At 37.8% G+C, this 20,163-nt stretch overlaps 1 protein-coding gene across 2 annotated transcripts; it reads left to right on the plus strand.

Moving 5' to 3' along the window:
- Positions 1 to 163: 163 nt before the first annotated feature.
- Positions 164 to 19,927, plus strand: EEF1E1 (eukaryotic translation elongation factor 1 epsilon 1). 2 transcript variants are annotated; one of them, XM_030943379.1, is made up of 4 exons: positions 164 to 340; positions 2,325 to 2,525; positions 9,569 to 9,664; positions 16,673 to 19,927. In XM_030943379.1, exons 1-4 carry the CDS (start codon positions 164 to 166, stop codon positions 16,811 to 16,813), a joined length of 615 nt encoding a protein of 204 aa, XP_030799239.1. In that variant the 3' UTR covers positions 16,814 to 19,927. The 2 variants fall into 2 exon arrangements, with proteins under 2 accessions (XP_030799239.1, XP_030799240.1); XM_030943380.1 differs by having other exon boundaries at positions 239 to 365.
- Positions 19,928 to 20,163: the final 236 nt, after the last annotated feature.

The raw sequence follows: 20,163 nt of genomic DNA on the forward strand, positions 1-20,163 counted from the left end.
GGCGCGGGTTGGCGCGCGCGTGCCCAGCCCACTGCGCGGCAGGGGACGTGCAGGCTTGACTGCGCATGCGCTATCCGTGACCCCCACTGCTCCTCCCTCCCCCGGACGGCTGAACGCGAAGCCTCTCTTGTCTTCTCATTGGCTGGCCGGCCCTTTCTGGCCAATGGCAGTGGCGCTTCCTTCGGCGGCGCTGTGGCGCTGTCCGCCAATGGGGCGAGCGGTTGTTGCCGCCCTCCTTCCCTGTCCCGCGTGTCCCACCGCGCAAGATGGCGGCCGCGGTGCGGGGCGCGGAGGAGCTGGAGCTGCTGGAGCGGCTGCTGGGGCTGCCGGGCGGGAACAAGTACGGCGTCCAGGGGGAGCGGAAGGTGAAGGGAGCGAGGAGGAGCCTGGAGCGGGTGGCAGTGGCGACGCGCGTGGGAGGGCGGGCGTCCTCTGGTCTCTTTTCCCCAGTGACTGCTTCCCTCTGAGCTTCCCCCTCCCCGGCAATTCCCCTCAGACACCGATGTGAACGTGGCTGCGGCTCCCCGCATACCGGCCCAGCCGACGTCTCCTTGAGTGAGGTCTCACCTGTGCTCTCTCCAGCCATTCCCTCGCCATATGTTGTCGATGCTGTAGGGCCTCGCTGCCTGCGAGCCTGTAGGTTCTGGAAACTCCTTCCCTCTGATTGTGGGAAGGATCATCGTGTGTCATGGAAGGGATTTCGATTTGGTTTATACTTGTTCTTTCAGCGCTTTCCTTTCCCTGTGCCTGTGCTATCTTGATTGAATTACGTGGGAAGAAAATTGTGGTATTTTATTAATAGGAAGATGTCTGTATTGAGGACGTGTTTAATATTTTATTCTTTAGAGTACTCCTACCTGATACGAAGTTGTAATGGGGTGAGAGTTGATCTGTCTACTGTGCCTGCAGTGAGAGGGCCAGAGAAAATGGCCTAAACTGAGAAAGGGGAGATTCAGATTAGATATTAGGAAATGTTTTTTCCTCCTGTGGTGCTCAGGCATTGGAGCAGGTTGCCCAGGGAAGTGGTGGAGTCACCATCCCTGGAGATGTTTGAGAACTGTCTGGATGTGGCACTGAGTGGTGATTCAGTGATTTAGGGTTTCAGTGGCAGTGCTGGGTGAATGCTTTACTGTATGATCTTAAAGGTCCTTTCCACCTTTGATAATCCTATGGTTCTAGATGTCTTGGTGTTTCAAAGTTGGTATGGAAGCATTAGGTTGCATTGTTTAAGAGGCATCTGAGGCATGGAAAATGCAATTTAGAGCTGGGAGTGTCATAAATTTGTGAGCCCTTTGTTTGATCCTCCCTCCTGGGGAAGATTGGCTGAGAAATGAAGCTCTGCAGTTGTCTTGTGTTTTGGGGATTTTGAATTGACTGTTTAAGATTTGAGTCCTGAATATCTATGTGTGTTCTTCAGTTGCAAAAACTGCCTTAATTATTTTCCAGCCCAGCTGGTGTTTTAGTGCTATTACCATAAAGCATGATGCAGAAAAATTCAAGTACTATGTCTGTGTGTAGTTTTTCTGGCTGGATGCTCAGTGGAAAAAAAAACTTAATAGTAGTGGAAGACTCTTGATACAAGTACAAAAATAATATTATGCTTTCAACTTGCAGCTTAGATTAAATAAATCTGGACATAAACAGACTCCTCTGTGTGGTCAAATACTTTAAAAGAAAGAGTGTTGCAGTTTAATCAGTTTCTTTCATTTTATGTCATAAATGCCTGAGTGGGCTTCAGCCCATTGCAGAGAGTTCCAGCTCCCTCATTCATTTCTCGAGGTGACGGTCCAGTTTCCCTTCCCACGGTTGAACACAGAGACATCATGGCTAGAGCTGGAGGTGTGCTGTGTTGTCCTGCTGGTACCAGTGAGCTCCTGAGTGCTGTTCAGGGCCTTTTGGAATAGTGCAGTGTGTAGTAATAAGCTTTTCAGGAGGTGTGGTTACTGCAGCTTGCCTGCTCAGAGAGAAGTTGGATGCTACTGACTTCACAGTCTGAAGTCAGAGTCCTGAATTGGGAAATGAGTTAGAAGTCAATAAGATTTCTGACAGTGTTAGAACAAGCAATGCTATTTCTGCCTGATATTGGCAGAATCGGTTTAATTGGAGCTAAGGGTGTCCTGGTTTGTTCATGTTCTTCTGTAAAAATTGAAAATAAAACACCCCAAAGAGCAAAAAGAGGACAGCACAGACTTGGTTTTGATGGCATCACCTTTACCATGAATGCTTCTAAGTTCTGAGGGAGCATAAAAAGCCAATAGTCATTCATATGGAGACTGCTTTCTTCAATTATTTGTTTAGTCCTCCGCTTGTGTTTCCACTTCCAGGTTCCTGTTCTGCAAACCAACAGTGGCCCTGGGCTGAGGGGGTTGATGACCATCGCTGCCCACCTGGTCAGGCAGGCCAGGAAGGACCAACTGCTGGGGAGCACTGCTGAGGAGAAGGCTGTGGTGCAGCAGTGGCTGGAATACAGAGTGACCCGGGTCAATGGAGGCTCCAGCAAGGAGGATACCAGAACAATTCTGAAGGTGAGGAGTGCTTAGTTCCCTTGGCACTGAATTTTGGAATGACTAGACCTTGAAGAAAATTACAGTGCTAATGTGTATATGAGCATCCAATTAATAAAATTTAACAAATGCTAAGGGCTTGACAGTATGACTAAGTACTGGCTTTTATTCCTCTTGCTGCTTTTCACTTTTATTGACAAAAATACCCCAGCAACCTGAAACGGGAGAACAGCTAAAACTGTAACATAAATGAAGCAGAGCTCTTGCAGTGCTCAATGGCTGTAAATTGTGAAGGGTGTTCCCCACAGTTTAGAGGCTGTTCAGCTGCCTGTGTGAGGCACCAGTTTGTTACCATCTTCATAAACCCTTGGTTATAAGAAAGTTGGTGTTGAATTCCAGGATAACACTCCTCTGTTTGTTTTAAGAGCTATTCTTAATGATGTGGCAGTTATAGGATACAGGCCATACGTGATGCTATGGTAATTATTATTGATGCTAAAAGGAGGTACTGGACAGAATTGCATGTGAAAACTGAAATCATAAAGGAACCTCTACAGAAGTGTCCTTAACAGCGAGTGACTTTGTGTGGAGTCCTTGGTCTGCTGTTATTAAACGTTTATTGTAGGCTGAAGCTTACTTCCTCTTATACAGGTGGAGGAAGGAAAGAGCATCTCGAGGGTCCCCCTTGTTGTTTGAGCAGGCAGATGACAAGGAGCAGATAGTAAAACTTACTCTATATTCCTTACTCCTTGCGACTGGTAATAAGTATTTTTGCAGTCTTGTGGGAACAACTTGAAGAGAAATTTTGCTTTACACTGTTAAGCACTGTTTACAAAGTATGTATAAAAGAGCAGTGAAATTCAATCACTTTTTAAAGTGTTTATTTTTTCTAGTTTTAAAACTATCTTTTAGCTGGATGGTATGTTTTAAATGTTCCGTTGGTCAGTGCTGCCAGTGAGTCTGAGTTTAGAAATTTGTGAGCTGCAAGGTTGACTCTACTTGAACCTGGCAGAGGCCTAATAACTTCTGACTCTGACAAGGTGTGCAGAAACCAAAGATTATCTGAAGCAGTATTAACACTGTTACTTAAAATAAAGGAAAAATTAAAGTGTTACAAAACAACTCTTTGTTACTCTTTGAGCTGATAGCCCTCTTGATCTTGAGGCTGATGGTGCCTGCATTACCTACCAACTTGGTGAAAACCCTGACAAACCATTTCTCTCACTTGAACGCCATATAATCTGTGTTATCTTGGATTCATTGTATCTGGGGAATATCTTCCTTTGGTTAACCCTGAGTTTGTTTACATTGCTTCTCTATTTGTAACATATCTGCTCTTACTTTCTATGTGCAAATGCTATCAAAACCTTCACAGTCATGCTTACTCTACAGATACAGCATGAAAACTGTCTACCCTTTAGGATTTTTAGAACCTGATTGAAGGAGGCACTGACTAATCAGGATTTAACTTCAGGTTTAGCTGCGGTATGACGAGGTGGCCCATGGAGGTCCTTGTTGTCTAAACTTTTATGACAAGTGTCACAGAGTTTCAGTCATTCTTTGAACAAATTTGAAACTTGTGATGCTTTATGTTCTCCCAAACTGTAAGAAAACCACATGAGAATAAATAACTAACTTCCATTTGCCTCTCTTGCCTTTTATAAAAACCAAAAGCAAGTTTTCTGTCTTGTTATAACAAAATTTATCTGCTCAGGATGGTTTTAGGGACAATATGTGCAGTGTCAGCATATGCAAGAGTATTTGCAGAACTGCAGTGGAGCATTAAAACCAGATGCAGAGATATGGCAGTTTCCTACTGGAGCGGGGATCTCTTTCCATCTTTGGCCTTAGTGACTGGTTCTGTAGAAAAGACAATATGCTGAAATACAAGTATGTAGATATATCAAGTGTTTCCAAGCAAAGCAAAATTTCCTTGCTGAGAAACAATCAGTGTTACTTTAGAGAGAATCTCTGCCTTTAAGTGCATTCAGAAGTTTTTCTGTGGATTTTTTTAAAGCAAGTATTGAATAACCAGAATTTATTTTAACACAAGGCTGCTGTGGAATTGTTTCAGCACTAATAATTTCATAGTATAGCAATTAAGAGCTTTTTTTTGTAATTTGTTCTCTTGCCACCATGATTAATCAGAAAAGGGGCAGCCTACCATTGAAGTATACTGTGCCAAAAGGGAGTATGGGTGAAAAAAAAAGAAGAACTAAAATAGGGAGGGAAGTCTGAGGCTGTAGTTTTACAACGTGTCTGGAATACACAATGGCAGTCTTGGGACGGTTGCAGCCTAGAGCCACAATTTTATAATAAGCTGTGCGAAAAACAGTTCAGTAACTTCTGCTATAAACTTTAGGCTGCCTCTATTTAACCCTTAACTGATGTGGTTCTACAAAATGTCAGTAAATAACTGGTTTCATGTTTGTTAATTTGAACGGGAAGGATTTTCTGTTTGCTTTGCGAAAATAGGTTGTTAAATTGTTCTTACTAATGTGTTGCCTAAAGCTGTTACTTGGCAGGAAAATTATGGTGAAACAGACCATCTCAACCAGGGTTTTTATATTCATCCAGAGCAAATGCCACTGTGTTCAGAATGGACCAATAAAGGGCTTGTTGAGTTTTGTCTAATTTTGATTTGTGCTTCTGTACTTCACAAAATAACTGGGAGCAGTACTTTTGCTCCAGATCTGTTCCTCAGCAGGTCCATAGGAATGATGAATGTCAATATCAGTGATAGCATAATATACAGTGCATTATATTAACTTTCTTTTCCACAGGGCGAAGGAGTATAATCTTTTGTTTCTTTGATGTTTAGTTAGTGGTAAATTAAGCTGCATAGGGAAAAAAATCTGAAAATTTCTGACTTGTTATGCAGGATAACCAGTGGTTTTTCTGTTTCTCTGTGCCATCAAATGTCTACTTAGGTGTTAGTGAATTCTGTTCAGGAAATTTTAATGTCTCTGCTTTATCAATTTTAGATATTTTAAACCTGAGGATTCTTCCCCCCTCATACACCATCTTCAGAAACTTCTGACAAATAACTGGTAGCTTGTTAAATTCATATAAAAGCATCCACATAAATGTAGAAACCTCTCTTCTATGAAGGATAATAACTAAGAGTCTTTGTGTACTACTTCCAGTGTCTCATACAGAACAATGTTCCATGATTTCAATTAGCTTTATCGCAGTCTCCTGTGCTGCCTGGCTGTAGTAATGAAATCCAAATAGAAATCTGAATAAGAGAGCTGTAATTTCTGTTTAATGTGCTTGCTTGAAAAATTACTGTTTCCGCAGGTGCAAAGCAGGCTAATCCATGCTCTGTTCATGCCATTAATCCACAGCTCTGTACAGTTGTTTTTTTTTGCACACTTACAGGTTTAAAGATTGAATTTTTAATATTGCAACAACATTTGTTGATTATTTTTCTTCTTTTACAGGAAACTCAGTAATATAATATTCTTCCAGAACAGGTTTAGCTCATAGTTTGCCAGTTAGAGAGAAGAGTCTTGCATGAGAATTAAAAATATGTCTGTGTATCAAAAGTGTAGTTCTGCTTTTCTTGGATGTGGCTGCAGAAACCCTTTCTTGTGTTCTGCATTGTCAGGGGCTTTCCTGAAACGTTTGGGACTGCTCAGCTTTTTGTCTTTGCATGGTGTGAGAGACATAAAAGCATTTAGGGCATAAATGACCTCGGGAATCTTGCTGACTGAAAGGACAGGACATCTGTGTGTACAAGAAGCACGTACACCAGCAGGGTGTTGTGGGCAAAATATCCAGAACAAAATCCGAGTGTGATTGGGTCCATTGGAAGCTCCTGAGTTGTCCTAAGAGGCAACTGTTCCTTATCTGAGCCGCTGTCACAACTGGCAGTGACTGGCAGGGATTCAGTGGCCTGAGCAGATTAAATGGATTAGGGGCCATTGAATTGCATATTTAACAGGCAGTAGGCAAAGCTGGGCTTGCTCAGAAGTGTGCTCTGAGTGGGATGCATTGAGCTGTTGCTAGATACAGGCTGTAAATTGGATTTTTTTTCCCATAGAACAAGCAAATGGAAATACATCATTTAGTCCATAAATAATGCAACAACTCTTTCTGTTGCTTTTCTCCCCCTCAAAAGGGTGTTTGAATTGCTGCAGTTGTTCAGTGTATGTTAATGCATTGTAATGCAGCTGTACCTTAACTATCTGTCTGAAATTTGAGAGTTTCCTGAGGGAATGCAACAGTAAGTTTATATAGTTACAAGCAACTTCCAGGACTATCTTGGTCTTTTAATCCTGGGTTTATATATATGCAATTCATTTAAGTAGTGGTGTTCAGTAGATGAAAGACAAATTATTCAGACGGCAGCCAGCAGACCTGAATTTCCTGCATGTGATAGAAGTTGTATAGAGTTTTGTGTTCATATTTTCATTAATCTCTTCAGGACTGGAACACTCTTTCGCTTTAATACAGTGGTCACTTGAGCAAACTTGACTTTCAGGAATTTTAGCACATTTGGCTATTAGCCAGTAATATAATCATCCATGGGAAGCACAACCCATGCGGCAAAATTAACTAAATGTGCCTAATGCACATGAAAAAATACGGTGTTTCTGAATTAGTGTGACTTGCAGAATGAAATCAAAATATCTGTCTATATTTTAGGGGAGAGAAGTACATGTTCAAAAACAGAATTGTAAACTAATGCTAATTTATACAAGACTAAACCATTTTTGTTAAATTTAATTTGCTCAGTTAACTGACTTCATAAAATTTGATGAACTAGAATAAATAATTGTTCACTCTATAATGGCTTACCTTGCCTTTAAAGTTTTAGGATTTTTTTATTGATTACTATTTTGAGTGTACATATGCCATATAAAACTCAGAATTAGCATGCTGTAATTTCTTTGATGCAGAAATCCAAAATTTTCAGCAGGTATATAACTGTGGTGATGATACCTTCGAAGATAATGAGCTTTTTCCTTTACAAAATCCTGATTCTGTAGCCTAAGCTAAGAAGAAGAGAGGAGGAGGGGGAGAAGATATAATTTCAGCTGTGTTAGTTTTCATTATAATGCGTGTGGAATTTCTGGTTAATTGAATTGAAAAATGCTGGTCAGAGAATTTGTTTCAAAACAGACAAGTTTGTGATTTTTGGTTTTTTTTCTAGTAAAGCAGATCTTTAGTGTTGGGGTTTTTTTCTTCCTGCAAGTTTTTTCTTCTTAACACTGGATTTTCATTTGTGTTGCATTGTAGGAAATGCCACAGAACTGTAGTTACATGTTTGAGGTAATTTGAGCACCCACTAACATGAACAAAGCAGTAAACCAGTCTAAAGAAAAGAAGCTGCATAGCCAGGGGCAGTTGACCTTGCCGAATTTTAACTATGCAGGGGTTAATATGTTTCCCTGATTTGCTCTAATAAAAGAAATCAAAGCAGACATGGGGATGTTCAGATATTACAGAAGTACAGGAGTCCTGTCATGAACAGGTTATCAGAGAATAGTAAGGTGGCTTAATGGAGTCGAACTTGTCAAAAGCAAATGCAAGGTTAGATGTCTTAAAGTCTCAACATTCTACTTTTGTGTTTTGGTCTTGGTTTATTTTCTATATATGCATTATAGGAAATCCCTTTATCAGTAAAATTGTGTAACCACAAAAACATGCTAAAGGCCAAATATAATTTTTTAATTGTTCACTAAGCATTAACCCCTTTCTCCTTGCCAAAGACTTGTTTTTTCAATAAAATGTCTGAAAATGGAATTTGCTGTAATTGAGACTGAAAAATTAAAATTTTTTAAAATCTTAGTTACATTTAAGCTGCTTACCTCTGTTTCTAGGTCAGGGGAAGGGAGAGGCTTAAGCAGATATTATGTGCATCTTTTTTTCCTTCAGATGAGGGGAATTTCCAAATCCAAGGGAAAGCTGGGAAACTGTTTCTGTGGATGTCTGAAAATAATATTGTAAAACCAAAGCTGGCTTATGCAGGTTAAAGTAGATAATTTTATTGTTACAGTTCTTTAGAGAAAAGGGTGGGGGGGCAAAAGGTGTATAAATTGGATGACAAGTAGGTAAGATTTGGAGAAGAGGAAGGACAGGCGAAAGAGGTAGAGCTGCTGTGTGGTGCCTGTGTCCTCAGAATGATAAACTCGAGCAACAGTGAGCCTGTCAGCCTCTTGGTTTTTGGCAGAGAATGGCTGCATACAAAAAGCCATGAAAATGTGTCTTTCTGTTAATAGGCATTTGAAATAATTATTTACTGAACCTGAACAGAAACCACCTACTACCCCCCCTGATAGCTTCTGATCTGGAACAGTTGAGAGATGGTCTTAAAATGCTGAAATTCTCTCAGAGACTTGGACAGCAGCAGAATTAACAATATTAGTCACAAAGAATTGCTAGCAGTAATTTCAGCATTAATAAAAGCAGGTGTCAAGTGATAGCAGCTGATGGGTATCAAGTTACCAGCATCAAGGTTGAAACACCTTGTCTCCCACCCCACTATTCCTGTGTGCTTCCCTGGTTCTTAGACGTTTGGTGCTCCAGAGCCTTGCTGACCAGCTGCATGGAGTCCTGGAGGACAGGCATTGCTGCTGCTGGGAGAGCAGTATGCTGTCCTTTTGTCATAGGACTGCATTTTCTATTAATCAGATTTTAAACATTTGAATATACACTCATAATAAATACACAACTCTCCTAATTTTTGAATTGCAGTAATTTGAAGCCAAGAAAAGACAGACTTGAAAGTATTTCAGTCGAGTCAGCTTAAGATCAATTGCATTTGCATTTACAAAAATTTCACTATGTATAAACTACTTTGTTTAGAGACCAGCATTTAAATTTTACCTAATTCTCACTGTTAAAGATTGATATTTTATTTTATTAACTTATCACTTACTTTCTAGACTTTTTTCTTTTATTATTTGTTTTGTTTGCTGAGTTAGGATAACTTAAAAATTATGTTTATTTTATATGCATGGTCTCCAGAGGAAATTTCTATTCTTTTTAACAGCTGCCTTAATATATCATTTCATAAAGTAAATACTACAGCAGTGTAATGGCTTTTTCCTTTTTAGGATCTTAACATGCACCTTGAAGATAAAGTCTACCTTGCAGGAAACATTTTTACCTTAGCAGACATTTTGATGTACTATGGATTGCATCATATCATGGTAAGCATTACTTGCATCATTTTTATATGTGCAACTATCATAGTTGTTATTTATCTAAGGGGCATTTTATTGTTGTAGAAGTTAACTAACAGAATAGAGGAAGATAAAATTTGTTTTCAGGTTTTTCATTTTATCCTTTAATATATAGCTGTGTATCTGTCGAAATACCTGTAGTGTCAGAACGCTTTAGTTTCCTCTGCAAAATATAGCAAGGATGACACCTATCCCTGTGTTTCTATAATTAAGGACTCTTGCCTTTTCAAGTCTAAAACATTGCTGAACTGCAGTTACAGAAGTACATGGGCAAATAGATAAATGAAGCTGAAAGGATGTGCTAGAACTGAAACTATTAACTTTGTTAGTATTAGAGAAATACAAATGCATGTAAATTAAGCTCTTTAATGCATATAAAAAAGTTTGAGACATAACAATTGTCATTTGTGTTTCCAGACTAAAGGGATAAGACTTATAAGACTTGATAAGGTACATAATATGAAAATAACATGGGGAGCTGGTGCTTAGGAGGAAAATGAAAAAAAAACCCATGCCAACAATAAATTTGTTCTAAGTGGGGAAGATGTTGAGATTATTTGTAGTCCACTCAGACTACTGTGAAGTGCTTAAAATTGGTGCACCTTCAGTTCTGATCCCCAAGTGCTAATTTAAAGATAAAGCAGTAGAAGCTATTTGCATTTTGGTAGCTGGAATGTGTTTGTAAATGAGCCATTGTCATTCTCTGGAGTGGGAAGAAACCAAAGGACTCACATAAAAAGGTCTTCTTAATTCTTAGGAAAAGATGAAATCAGTCAGTTTTACATTAGAAAATTAAGGGGGGGAGTGAGGATAATTAGAAGAAGATGCCTCTGACAAATGCATGTGTGTCTGAGAATTGAATTCAATCAACTGGGTGAATGGTTACTTTTATACAATTAAAAGCAGAGCTCTGGGAGAAGTGTAGAAGAATACATTTCAAAATGGAAGCAGAGGGGAGGAGCAATCAAGTAGTGAAATTCTACCAGAAATGAAGGGAAACTTACGTATCTGTGTCTTGACTGTCCAGGAGTAAAAGTTCAAATAAGAGTCAAGTAGAGCGGAGGAAAGCTTCGTTTCAAAAGGTTTTTGAAAACCTGCTAGAGTAAGTCACATAGAATTAATTCTGTTAAATCATATTTACCTTGTAAAATATCTTAAGCCGTAAGATAGATGTGTTGATTACAGTGGCAGAATGGGTTACCTTTCACATATGATATGCTGACATAAAAAAGGCTGTAAGTATTTTCTAAAAATATGATTGTATATTCTGTTAGAGAGTACAAGTTCAAATGAGACTTTAAAAAAAAAAAAACTTGGCAAGGGAAAATCCAAGCGTATTTTAAATTTAGAGTTTGCTCTAGAGTAGACCACCTAATCAAGATGAAAAGATACAAGTTATTGCTTTGGGAAATAGAACAGATGGTAAAAACAAATGACTTGGTGCTCCTGTGTGCCTGCAACCATCCAGACACTACTTGGGACAAGTTTATAGTACAGTATCTGTTTCTGAATGTTTGATTCCATCAAAGGTAATTTTCTGAATCAGAAAGGTATAAAGGGCAAGCAACGGGGTGACTGTTCTAAATAAATATGAAAATCTAGAAGCTACTAACTAGGAATTACATGTATTTTGAAGGTTTCAGAATTGATAAACATATAGAGGCAGGATCTTGAACTGTAGAATCTTGTGTTGGTTTTTTTTTATGTCTTTTAAATTTTTTTTTTTTTTATAATCAGAAGAGAACCTGCTGCTCTGCCCTAAGCTTAATGGGGGAATCAGGGAAAGCTGCTGTATCTCCTCATTTGAAGTGGTTCAGAGAAGGAGTTTGTGATATCCACCACTGCTTCAGCTAAGCGTTGTGCAAAAATATCAGTACATGTTTCCTATGGTGCTTTAAGAAAGGAGGTAGAAATGGGAGACATGGGGCATAGGGCAAACCCACAGATCTTGCTGTCCATCAAGTTACCCAGAAATTTGATCTAAAAACATCACTGGTAGTACCTTAAAGGTTCATCTTTGCCTTTGATAGGCTAAAAACTACATGCTGACACAGACATTAGTGATAGGATACTGTAAATACTTCTGGCATACCATGGTCATCCTGAATAAGCCAAGTAAAAAAAGTTTAAAACCCTTCCTATGCACATTTCAATGGAAAAGTTTTTAAGACCAGCCACTCCTATAGCTCAGTTCTTCACCTGTGGTGTCTTGTTTCCTTGAGTATAGATCATGCATCGTTGTATTCATTCCCCCCTCCCATCTTCATTTTGCCCTTCCCATTATCCAGGAGGGTTTCTGGAGTCTGGTTCTTCACTGTCCAGGCTCATGCATTTGACCTGACACTTTGTTTACTGAACAGCAGCAACCCTTAATTCTGCAGCTGTGTGCCTTCTATTCTCCTTGTCCCTTCTAGTTATCCTAATAAACATAATAGTGCAATGTGTTTAAAAATCCATATTGTGGGAAAAAAATATTTCAGTCAGTGAGAATCAGATTCACAGGTAGTGTTTCAGGGTTCTTGCACCCAGAATCTGGTTTGGGTCTTTTAATTAGAAATACACACTCATAGTAATAAGGCAGGAACTAAATAGTACATGCTTTTCTGCATCATAATATAGGTCACAAACAGAAAAAAAATATAATGCTTGATACTGCCTTTTCAATCAATATAATCTACATTGTCATATATAATTGATGTCTCTGTATATGTAATATTAATATTGTTGTCTTATAGACACTTTAATTCCAGAAATACATATATGGATAAATGTGGACAATAAAATTCTACTAGGTTAAAGCATAGATTGCAGCAAAAACTTGAATGTAGGAGCATTGCTTGAGGTTAGCTTAGGCAATCAGTAAGCATTAAATTCCTCCTGTGGTAATTAACTTGTTTTCTAATCTGGGGGATCTTTAAATTATTTTTTTTTTAAAGTTTCCAGATGTCTTCATTCTTAAATGTTTTTGACTAGCACAAGTCCAGTTTTATTTCAAGAGAAATAATCAATATGATGATCGATCTACTTTTATACTTCAAAAATGTTGTCAGAACCAAGGAAGTGGTCTCAAATCTATATGTCTGACTTGAAAATTTCTTTAAAAAGGTCTGGAAAATTACTTATGGGTGAAGTTTATATCTGCAAATGGAAGTTGCCTCAGTCAAAATTTTGGTGTCAAACCAAATATGATCAAGCACAGAACAAACTAAGCAGTTGTCCTTGAGTCAGAACCACTAATATTGAACTGTAATGAGACTGAGGGAGAAGAATTTCAAGGGGTTATAAATAACTATAATAAACTACAATAGTAGTTTATTTTGGAGTTATTTTTTCCATAAGGAACATTTCCTGTAATAAACAGACTGCCATGGCTTTTGTTAAGACTCGCTGATATGCTGCTTATTTTAGTACTGAGGTAACAGGCTTTTCTTCTAAGCAGTGATGCTAAAAATGGTTCTTCAACTGAATTGCAAAAGAAGCAGTTTTAACTTAAAAAAAAAGATGTGATTTTGAGCTTATTCATTTAACAGCAGAAAATTAGACAGAACTATATGAAAGAACATGTATGTCTTAAATATACTATCCAGATGTTGGGTTATTTTGTCTTTCTCCCCTATCTAAAGACTAAGTTTAAAAAGTCAGATAGTATCTATCCTTGTCTTGACACTGAAGAGGTTCATATGTAGGCAGGTATTTTTAGATTTTTCATGACCTGCAGGTTGTGGGAATGGGGCTTTATGCTTGCATCCCCAATGCTACAGAAAGAAAATATAATTAAAGCTTGTGTATTTTTAGCCCTTTCAGAAACTCTTAAAGTTGCATTGTATGATAACCACCTTGGTGCCCCTCATTGAGCTTTGTGGTGGAAGAAAAAGACTTTTTTTTTTCATGACATGAAAGAAAAAAAAGTCTGTCAAATTAAGTGTCTGCTTCTTTGCTATTAAAATAATTGCTTTAATAGCAAATAATTATTTTAACAGCAGAACAGCAGCCTTTCTTAACTTGGGGGAATTATCTAATTTAATGAGGAAGAACAGAAAATACCCATCTAACAAAATGTTGTAAAAAATGCCATGGAAGTGATCTCTAAACAATTAACCTAAGAGTTATGTTCAGAGTAAAAAGTAGAGCATGCCACAAAGTGCTTTTTAATATATTTCACTGATAGAGTACATTATGTAAATAAGTAAAAATATCTCGCTTGTTGTGCCTAGAGTACAAAAAGGGGTCTTATTATTAGCATAGCTGTCTGTTTTGCCCTTCAGATGTTTTTTCACTACACTAACAGAATGGAAGAGGACTAGTTTTCCAGACTTTTATTTTTGATTTACATTGGAGAAACGTGAAGATCAAGAATTACCAGTAAAAGATTATGTGAAGGAAATACTGTATCTGCTGCAAAATATAAAATTTAGCTCAGCCTTTCCATAACCAGATGTTCATCCAGTAAAGACTTCAAAAAACGTTACTGTAAACTCAAGGAACTTAAAGTTTTAGTATTTTAGTATTTGCCCATACTTAAATACCTTTCTTCCAGTAGTTTTAGGTTGCCTTAGAGGACATACATTGTTCTTTTCACGCTCTGTGTTACTTTGTAAATGGTCCCCCAGGTTTATATCAAGCATCAGCATCCAGCCACCATTAATTACAATACACTGCAGGTGATCAAAAGCATCTTTCCCTAAATGGTACTGGCTTTTTTTTTTTTTTGGTCCTGAATATACTGCACTTGCAGAAACTCAGGCAGTTTGTGAAACAGTGTTATATTACCATAGCTTCCACTTTTGATTTGTAATGTCTTTAAAAATTCTAGACTTTTTCCCTCCCCCTTTGTTAGTGCTGTTCTGGTTAGTGCTATTCACTTGGTTAATTGCCAGTAACTCTCTCTGCAAAAATATGTGGCTGATTTTTATGGTTTTTCTGTGCATTTCTATCAGACTATACAACTGTAGGAACAATGTTTACATTTCCATGCCAGCCGCAAGAAGAGCAGATTTTCTCATATGCCTGAACTGGGGTTCATAACAGTACGAAATTGCAGAAGGAAATACATCTGTAGTGCTGTGCTTGTATTCTGGCAGGTACATTCCTTAGGAAGAGCAGCTACTTGGGTTTAGGAGCAGCTGCAAGATCCCTGCCTTTTGGTTACTGCCACAGTTACTATGCTCCTAACTCCCCATTAATTGAGCTTTAATGCTATGTTCCATTGGTTTAGAATTCCCTTCTGCAACTCCTTGAAATTCTTCTCCCTCACTCAGTATTTTTCCACTGGTTCATCTTCTAGTATATATCCTTACAGTCTTTTTGCTGCTACATGTTTAAAGCTTCCCAGTTCTAAGCCAAGTGCTGGGCTGTGTAAGAGAACAGCAAGGAGAAGCAGCAAATAAGATAGGAAACTCCTGAAATCAAAAGGGCAGCATGTCACAAGGTGAAAGACGAGGGTTTAAAGAGCAGCTTTTTACTCATACGCCTGAATATCTGTAAATGAGTATGTTTAGCTCTTTCTGTGAGCCAAAGTTTGTTGAAACAGGTTTTTTTCCAGCTGTCTTGTGCCCAAAACCAAATTTTGAGTGAACCTGCAGCATCCATAAAATCTAGTGTTTGTAGAACAAAGTGTAAAGAATACACCATCTGTTTAGCTTTTGAGGAGATTAACCTTGATTAGCATTAGAAATCTAAACATGAAAAATATTGGACACGTCTAGATCATTATTTTTCTGGTAAAACTGTCCTGTGCAGATGTGCCCTTTTTTGTTGACTACCAGCATTGTTAAGATTTAAGTTAAGCTTGATGGTTAATTGGCTAACTGAAAATGAAGCGAGGTGAATCCTGCACTGATTGGTTTCAGTATTGGTGAGATAGGATAGGGGAGCTGATGTGAGCATCACATTTTGTTTCTGAGGGAGGTTTTATAGTCTGTTTTGAGGACTGCCCCGTTTGTAGTTCAGTTGTAGTATGTTAATGTGAGAAAAGAGATTATGGTCTAAACTGATAAGCCAACTTGATTACAGAGAAATAAGAAGACATAAAATTGCTAATCAAGAATAGTAGTACAGGTGATACAAGATGGGAATAGTTCTACAGCTGGCTTGAAAGACTCCAAAGCAATAACAGACTTTGTAGTAAAGCTTTGAGGGTGCTGCTGACCTAAATTTGAAAGACTTTTAAAGGTAGAATTTGGATTTGTAACTGTAGATAACTTTGCCTAAGCCAGTCTTCTGATTAAGTATAGGCTTGAAGCTCTGCATTAATCTTAGCCACATATTCAGTGACAAGGAGCTGTTGCAATAGCGTGATAGAGACTTCTTCCTGATTGATCTTGAAGCTGTTCTGTGTGATAGTACTTTGAATATTTTTATGGGCAGGTTTCCAGTTTGTTTTACTGTTGTAATTTGAGTAATGCCATTGCTATCTTAATAATGAAAGCTAGCAGATCTGAGCAGTTAAGTTATGCTGATTCTTAGTAACTATTCCATTTTGAGCAAAAGTAGTACAAAACAATTTCTAATAATCCTATCCAGTTTGAAATTGCCTGGAAAAAGCTTACTCCTGTACTTAAAATAAACCTTGAAACATGAAGTAGTCACTTTGCCTGTGAGACAAGACTGTGTCTGCTAAATGAACATGAAAGGGTTGTGCATGTTGTGGAACTCTTCCCTTCACTGTCCTGTACTGTATCCTGACCACATGAATAGAGAGATGCATTAAATTCATGCAAGCTTTTCCTACCTCTCTGTCATGCAACTTATATTCCACCTCCAGTCTCTTCCTTTGAGTAGATTTAATTTGCATACATATTATGGATTTGAGTTTTACTGTGTGAAATTAGGATAGAACACTGCTGGACTATAACAAGTTAGTTGAGTTTAAATAATTTGTAAAACAATCCACTTTTATTTCACCTTATCACATGTTATTACTCTAATGATGCAGTGCCTAGTGTTACTGGTGCCTTGTATTTATTCCCCATGCAGGTGGACCTCACAGTGCAAGAAAAGGAGAAATACCTTAATGTGTCTCGTTGGTTCAACCACATCCAGCATTACCCAGGTGTCCGACAGCATCTGTCCGATGTCGTCTTTGTCAAGAACAGATTATACACTAATGCTCATTAAGGCACATCTTAATGTCGTGCTGGAATGAGGTGTGGGAGTTCAGAAGTTGTGCTGTCCAAAGCCACTAACCTGCAAATACTGTTTTGTAACCTTCTGTATGTGAACCGAAACTATCAATGCCTCAAGTAATACAACTGCATTGAATTGCTGTTGTTCATTCAAGAATTTGAACTAAAGAATTGTTGTGTATCTGATTAAATGCAAAAATTGTAGAAAGATGGAAAAATGGAGTTTTAATTCACTATTTTTTAAAAAATTTAAGGTTCTTTTAATTAAACATTCAAGTGAAATTACATTATCTTTACCATCAATTATTCACTCCTTTTGCTATTTATTGAATGTTTATGTATGTCAACCGGCTTTCCTTTCCTTTTCCATGGATGTTTACACTAGTTTTGTACAAGTTAAGAGCTATATTGTGTGCCAAGGATGTGAAAAAGGGAACATGCAAATGTTACAAAGTATTTATGTGACCGAATAAATTATTTTAAAACTGAAGTCTTAATTTGGCTGTGAAACTTTCTAGTTTTTCTTCAGTAAAGAAGATTTCAAAAGGTTAGTTCACTTCCTGCTTCATTTTGTGGTGTACTGTTTTGACTGTGGAAGCATTTCCTTTCAAACTGGGTAGCAAAATTAATATCCTTAAAAATTTTGTATGTGCCTCACTTCATTTTTTACACAAGTGCAGATGCACTTTTCCCGCCCTGAAACAAAACCAACCAAAACCCTCAATTTAAGATAATTTGCTGTTCTATCAAGTTCATTACTGATGTTTAAAATGGGCTTTAAAACCAACTACACTGTTGTTGAGTCACACATTGGGTCATTTTACTGTAGAACATGGTCCTCTGATTTTTATTTGTAACAAGTATAAAAGTGCTAACTTGGATTGGTTAATTACCTTCTGCACAATTCAGATAACAATTCTTTTAAGACACTAAAGAAATACAAAAATAGACGAACTTCTATGTTGGTTTCTTCAGCAGTGCTTAGCAGACAGCTTTACTCATACATTCTTTTGTTTTATGTGCTACTTAGAATCCTCTCACCCAGTAAGCATAAAAAAGCTATCTTGGATAGATGTTTGAGCATTTTGAATATTAAAAGGCCTTAAAAAAAAAAGTAGTAGATAATGAGATGAGGTAATTGAAATATATCCTGACCCATAAATGGATAGAAGAAACTTGGAAGAATAAGCATAGCCTGGACAATTCCAGGCTCTAATAGGTGTTTTCTGTAGATATACATCATTTTATTCTTAATTATTTTACTGAGAGTTTACAGGTGCACCAAGTTACTTTAAGGGCAAAACTTTCAGCAGTTTCTCACCATTTCCTGGGGACTTAATTCTCCAATTCTAGCTACTCTTGTTCCTTGCTATTTAGAATCTCACCTTAGGTACTTACAAAGACCTCTCTGAAATCTTCTCATCTGTTCAAGAGTTGTGGAGTGGGCTTTAGTACAAATGTACATTAGAAACTTCTTTCTCAAAGCTTTTCATATTCAACTGCCTGAGCGCTTCAGGTGTTTACTGTTATTACTTGTACACTTAATATCCAATTTATTCAAACATTTATTACCTAATACCATGTATTCAAGTGAGTTTGCTTTTTCCCTCGTGTGTGGGAGCAAGTGATGGTAATACTTATAAAAATACCTGCATTTCTACTAAGTTTTGCTATAATGAACCATTTTCTGTTTCAGAAGGGGAGCATGGGTGTGAATCATCAGTGCATTTAGTCAGGGTTTAGAGAAGTTTCACGTTCATCTTACGGATTGTTTTTATCGATGCTTTTGCAAGTGAGAATTATTTAAGTTCTTTCAAGTGAATGTGCAAGCCTTCATCCATGAAAATAGCTTACATTATAGCTGAGAATGCTGAAATTGAGCCAGAGCTAAATGTTGCTGGGAACAATACTGTCATCTTTTCAGTTAGGTTGTTGTAGAGATGATGCTACAAAATGTCGTATTTTTTTAAATCCCAAACAGCTGCTGTTTGCAAGTATTGGGATTTCTCAGGCTGGCTACATGCTACTGCTGCAGTATCCCCTAGCCTCTTGTGCCAGTTTTATTTTCTCTGGTGTAGAACAAAAGCATTACTTGCTGCTGAAATGTTAAAAAAAAAAGTTCACCTAGTAGAAAGATGAAATGTTTAGAAGTGGATTAGTAATATTTAACTCTCTACTATCTAAAAGGCATTTGTTCATTATGATATAGTAACTGGAGCATAATTCAATTTTCTTTCCCCTGCTTGGAGAAACTTTAGGGGATAGAGGGTTAAAAGCAAAGAAGGATGAATTGAGACTTTGCCTTTAGAGGGATGACTGGGAAAACCAGATGGTATTGATTTTTGTCGCCTCTCCCCTTTCTATCTAATGCCTTTTGATCAAGGACAAATAAATCTGTAAGAAAACTTCTGAGAAATCACACAATTCTATCTGAGTTGGTCTGAGACTGTATGCGGTACATATTTTACAACTGTGCTTCATAATTTTAAAAGAGATGTGTAGTGGGAGCTCTCAAATTAACACTGATGGTCTGTGTAAAGGGTTTGCATGGGTAGATGTTTAGCTGCTTTTAAAGTTACTTCCTCTTTCTGTAATATTTTATAATACTTTCACTGAACATTAGTAAAAGAGACTTTGCTCCCTTGCAACCCCTTTCTCCATTCTTAAAACTCCAGTTGCTGAAGGGCACTGTGATGTTTTACTTTTGTTGCTTTGCATTTTGATGATGATGATGACCACAGTGATGTGTGGAATTTATTTTCACAGCATTTCATGAACAGCACCACTTTCATTTGTTAATGTATCTCATCATTGCAGTATTATTATTTTGCATAATTGTTCTAATTTATTCAAGGGGCCTGACATGTTATGGTCTTATAAGTATGTGCCCCTGGGAATTGAGTGTGTTGCCATATGGTGAGATAGTGCTGCATGACAACCTTTCAGCAACAGAAGAATTCAACAGTGAAATAAATATGATAATTGTAAGTATTCAGTGAAATCCTACATTTAGCACTTTTGTCTTTTTCCCCTTGATGCCAAGATGACTGCTTGTAGACCAACCAGGTTGAAACAGGTATTCAAGTATTGCGTGAGATACATTAGAAATGTGCTGATAATTTTTAGTTGTCTTTGTGTGTGTAACTTCACTTTTAAGTGAGGGTTCAGTTTGACTTCTGCAGTCTCTAGGGGTGTTTCTTGCTCTAAGACTTGTATCTGGGCAACAGTGATTTATAGAAAAATCCAGCTTTAATACAGGATTAGGAAAGAGTGAGCAGGAATGAGAAATTTGGAAAGATTACACTTAAAAAAAAAAGTTCCAGTTTAGACCTGGGAACTAAG

Source organism: Camarhynchus parvulus, chromosome 2, assembly GCF_901933205.1.
Source record: "Camarhynchus parvulus chromosome 2, STF_HiC, whole genome shotgun sequence".
NCBI lineage: Eukaryota > Metazoa > Chordata > Aves > Passeriformes > Thraupidae > Camarhynchus > Camarhynchus parvulus.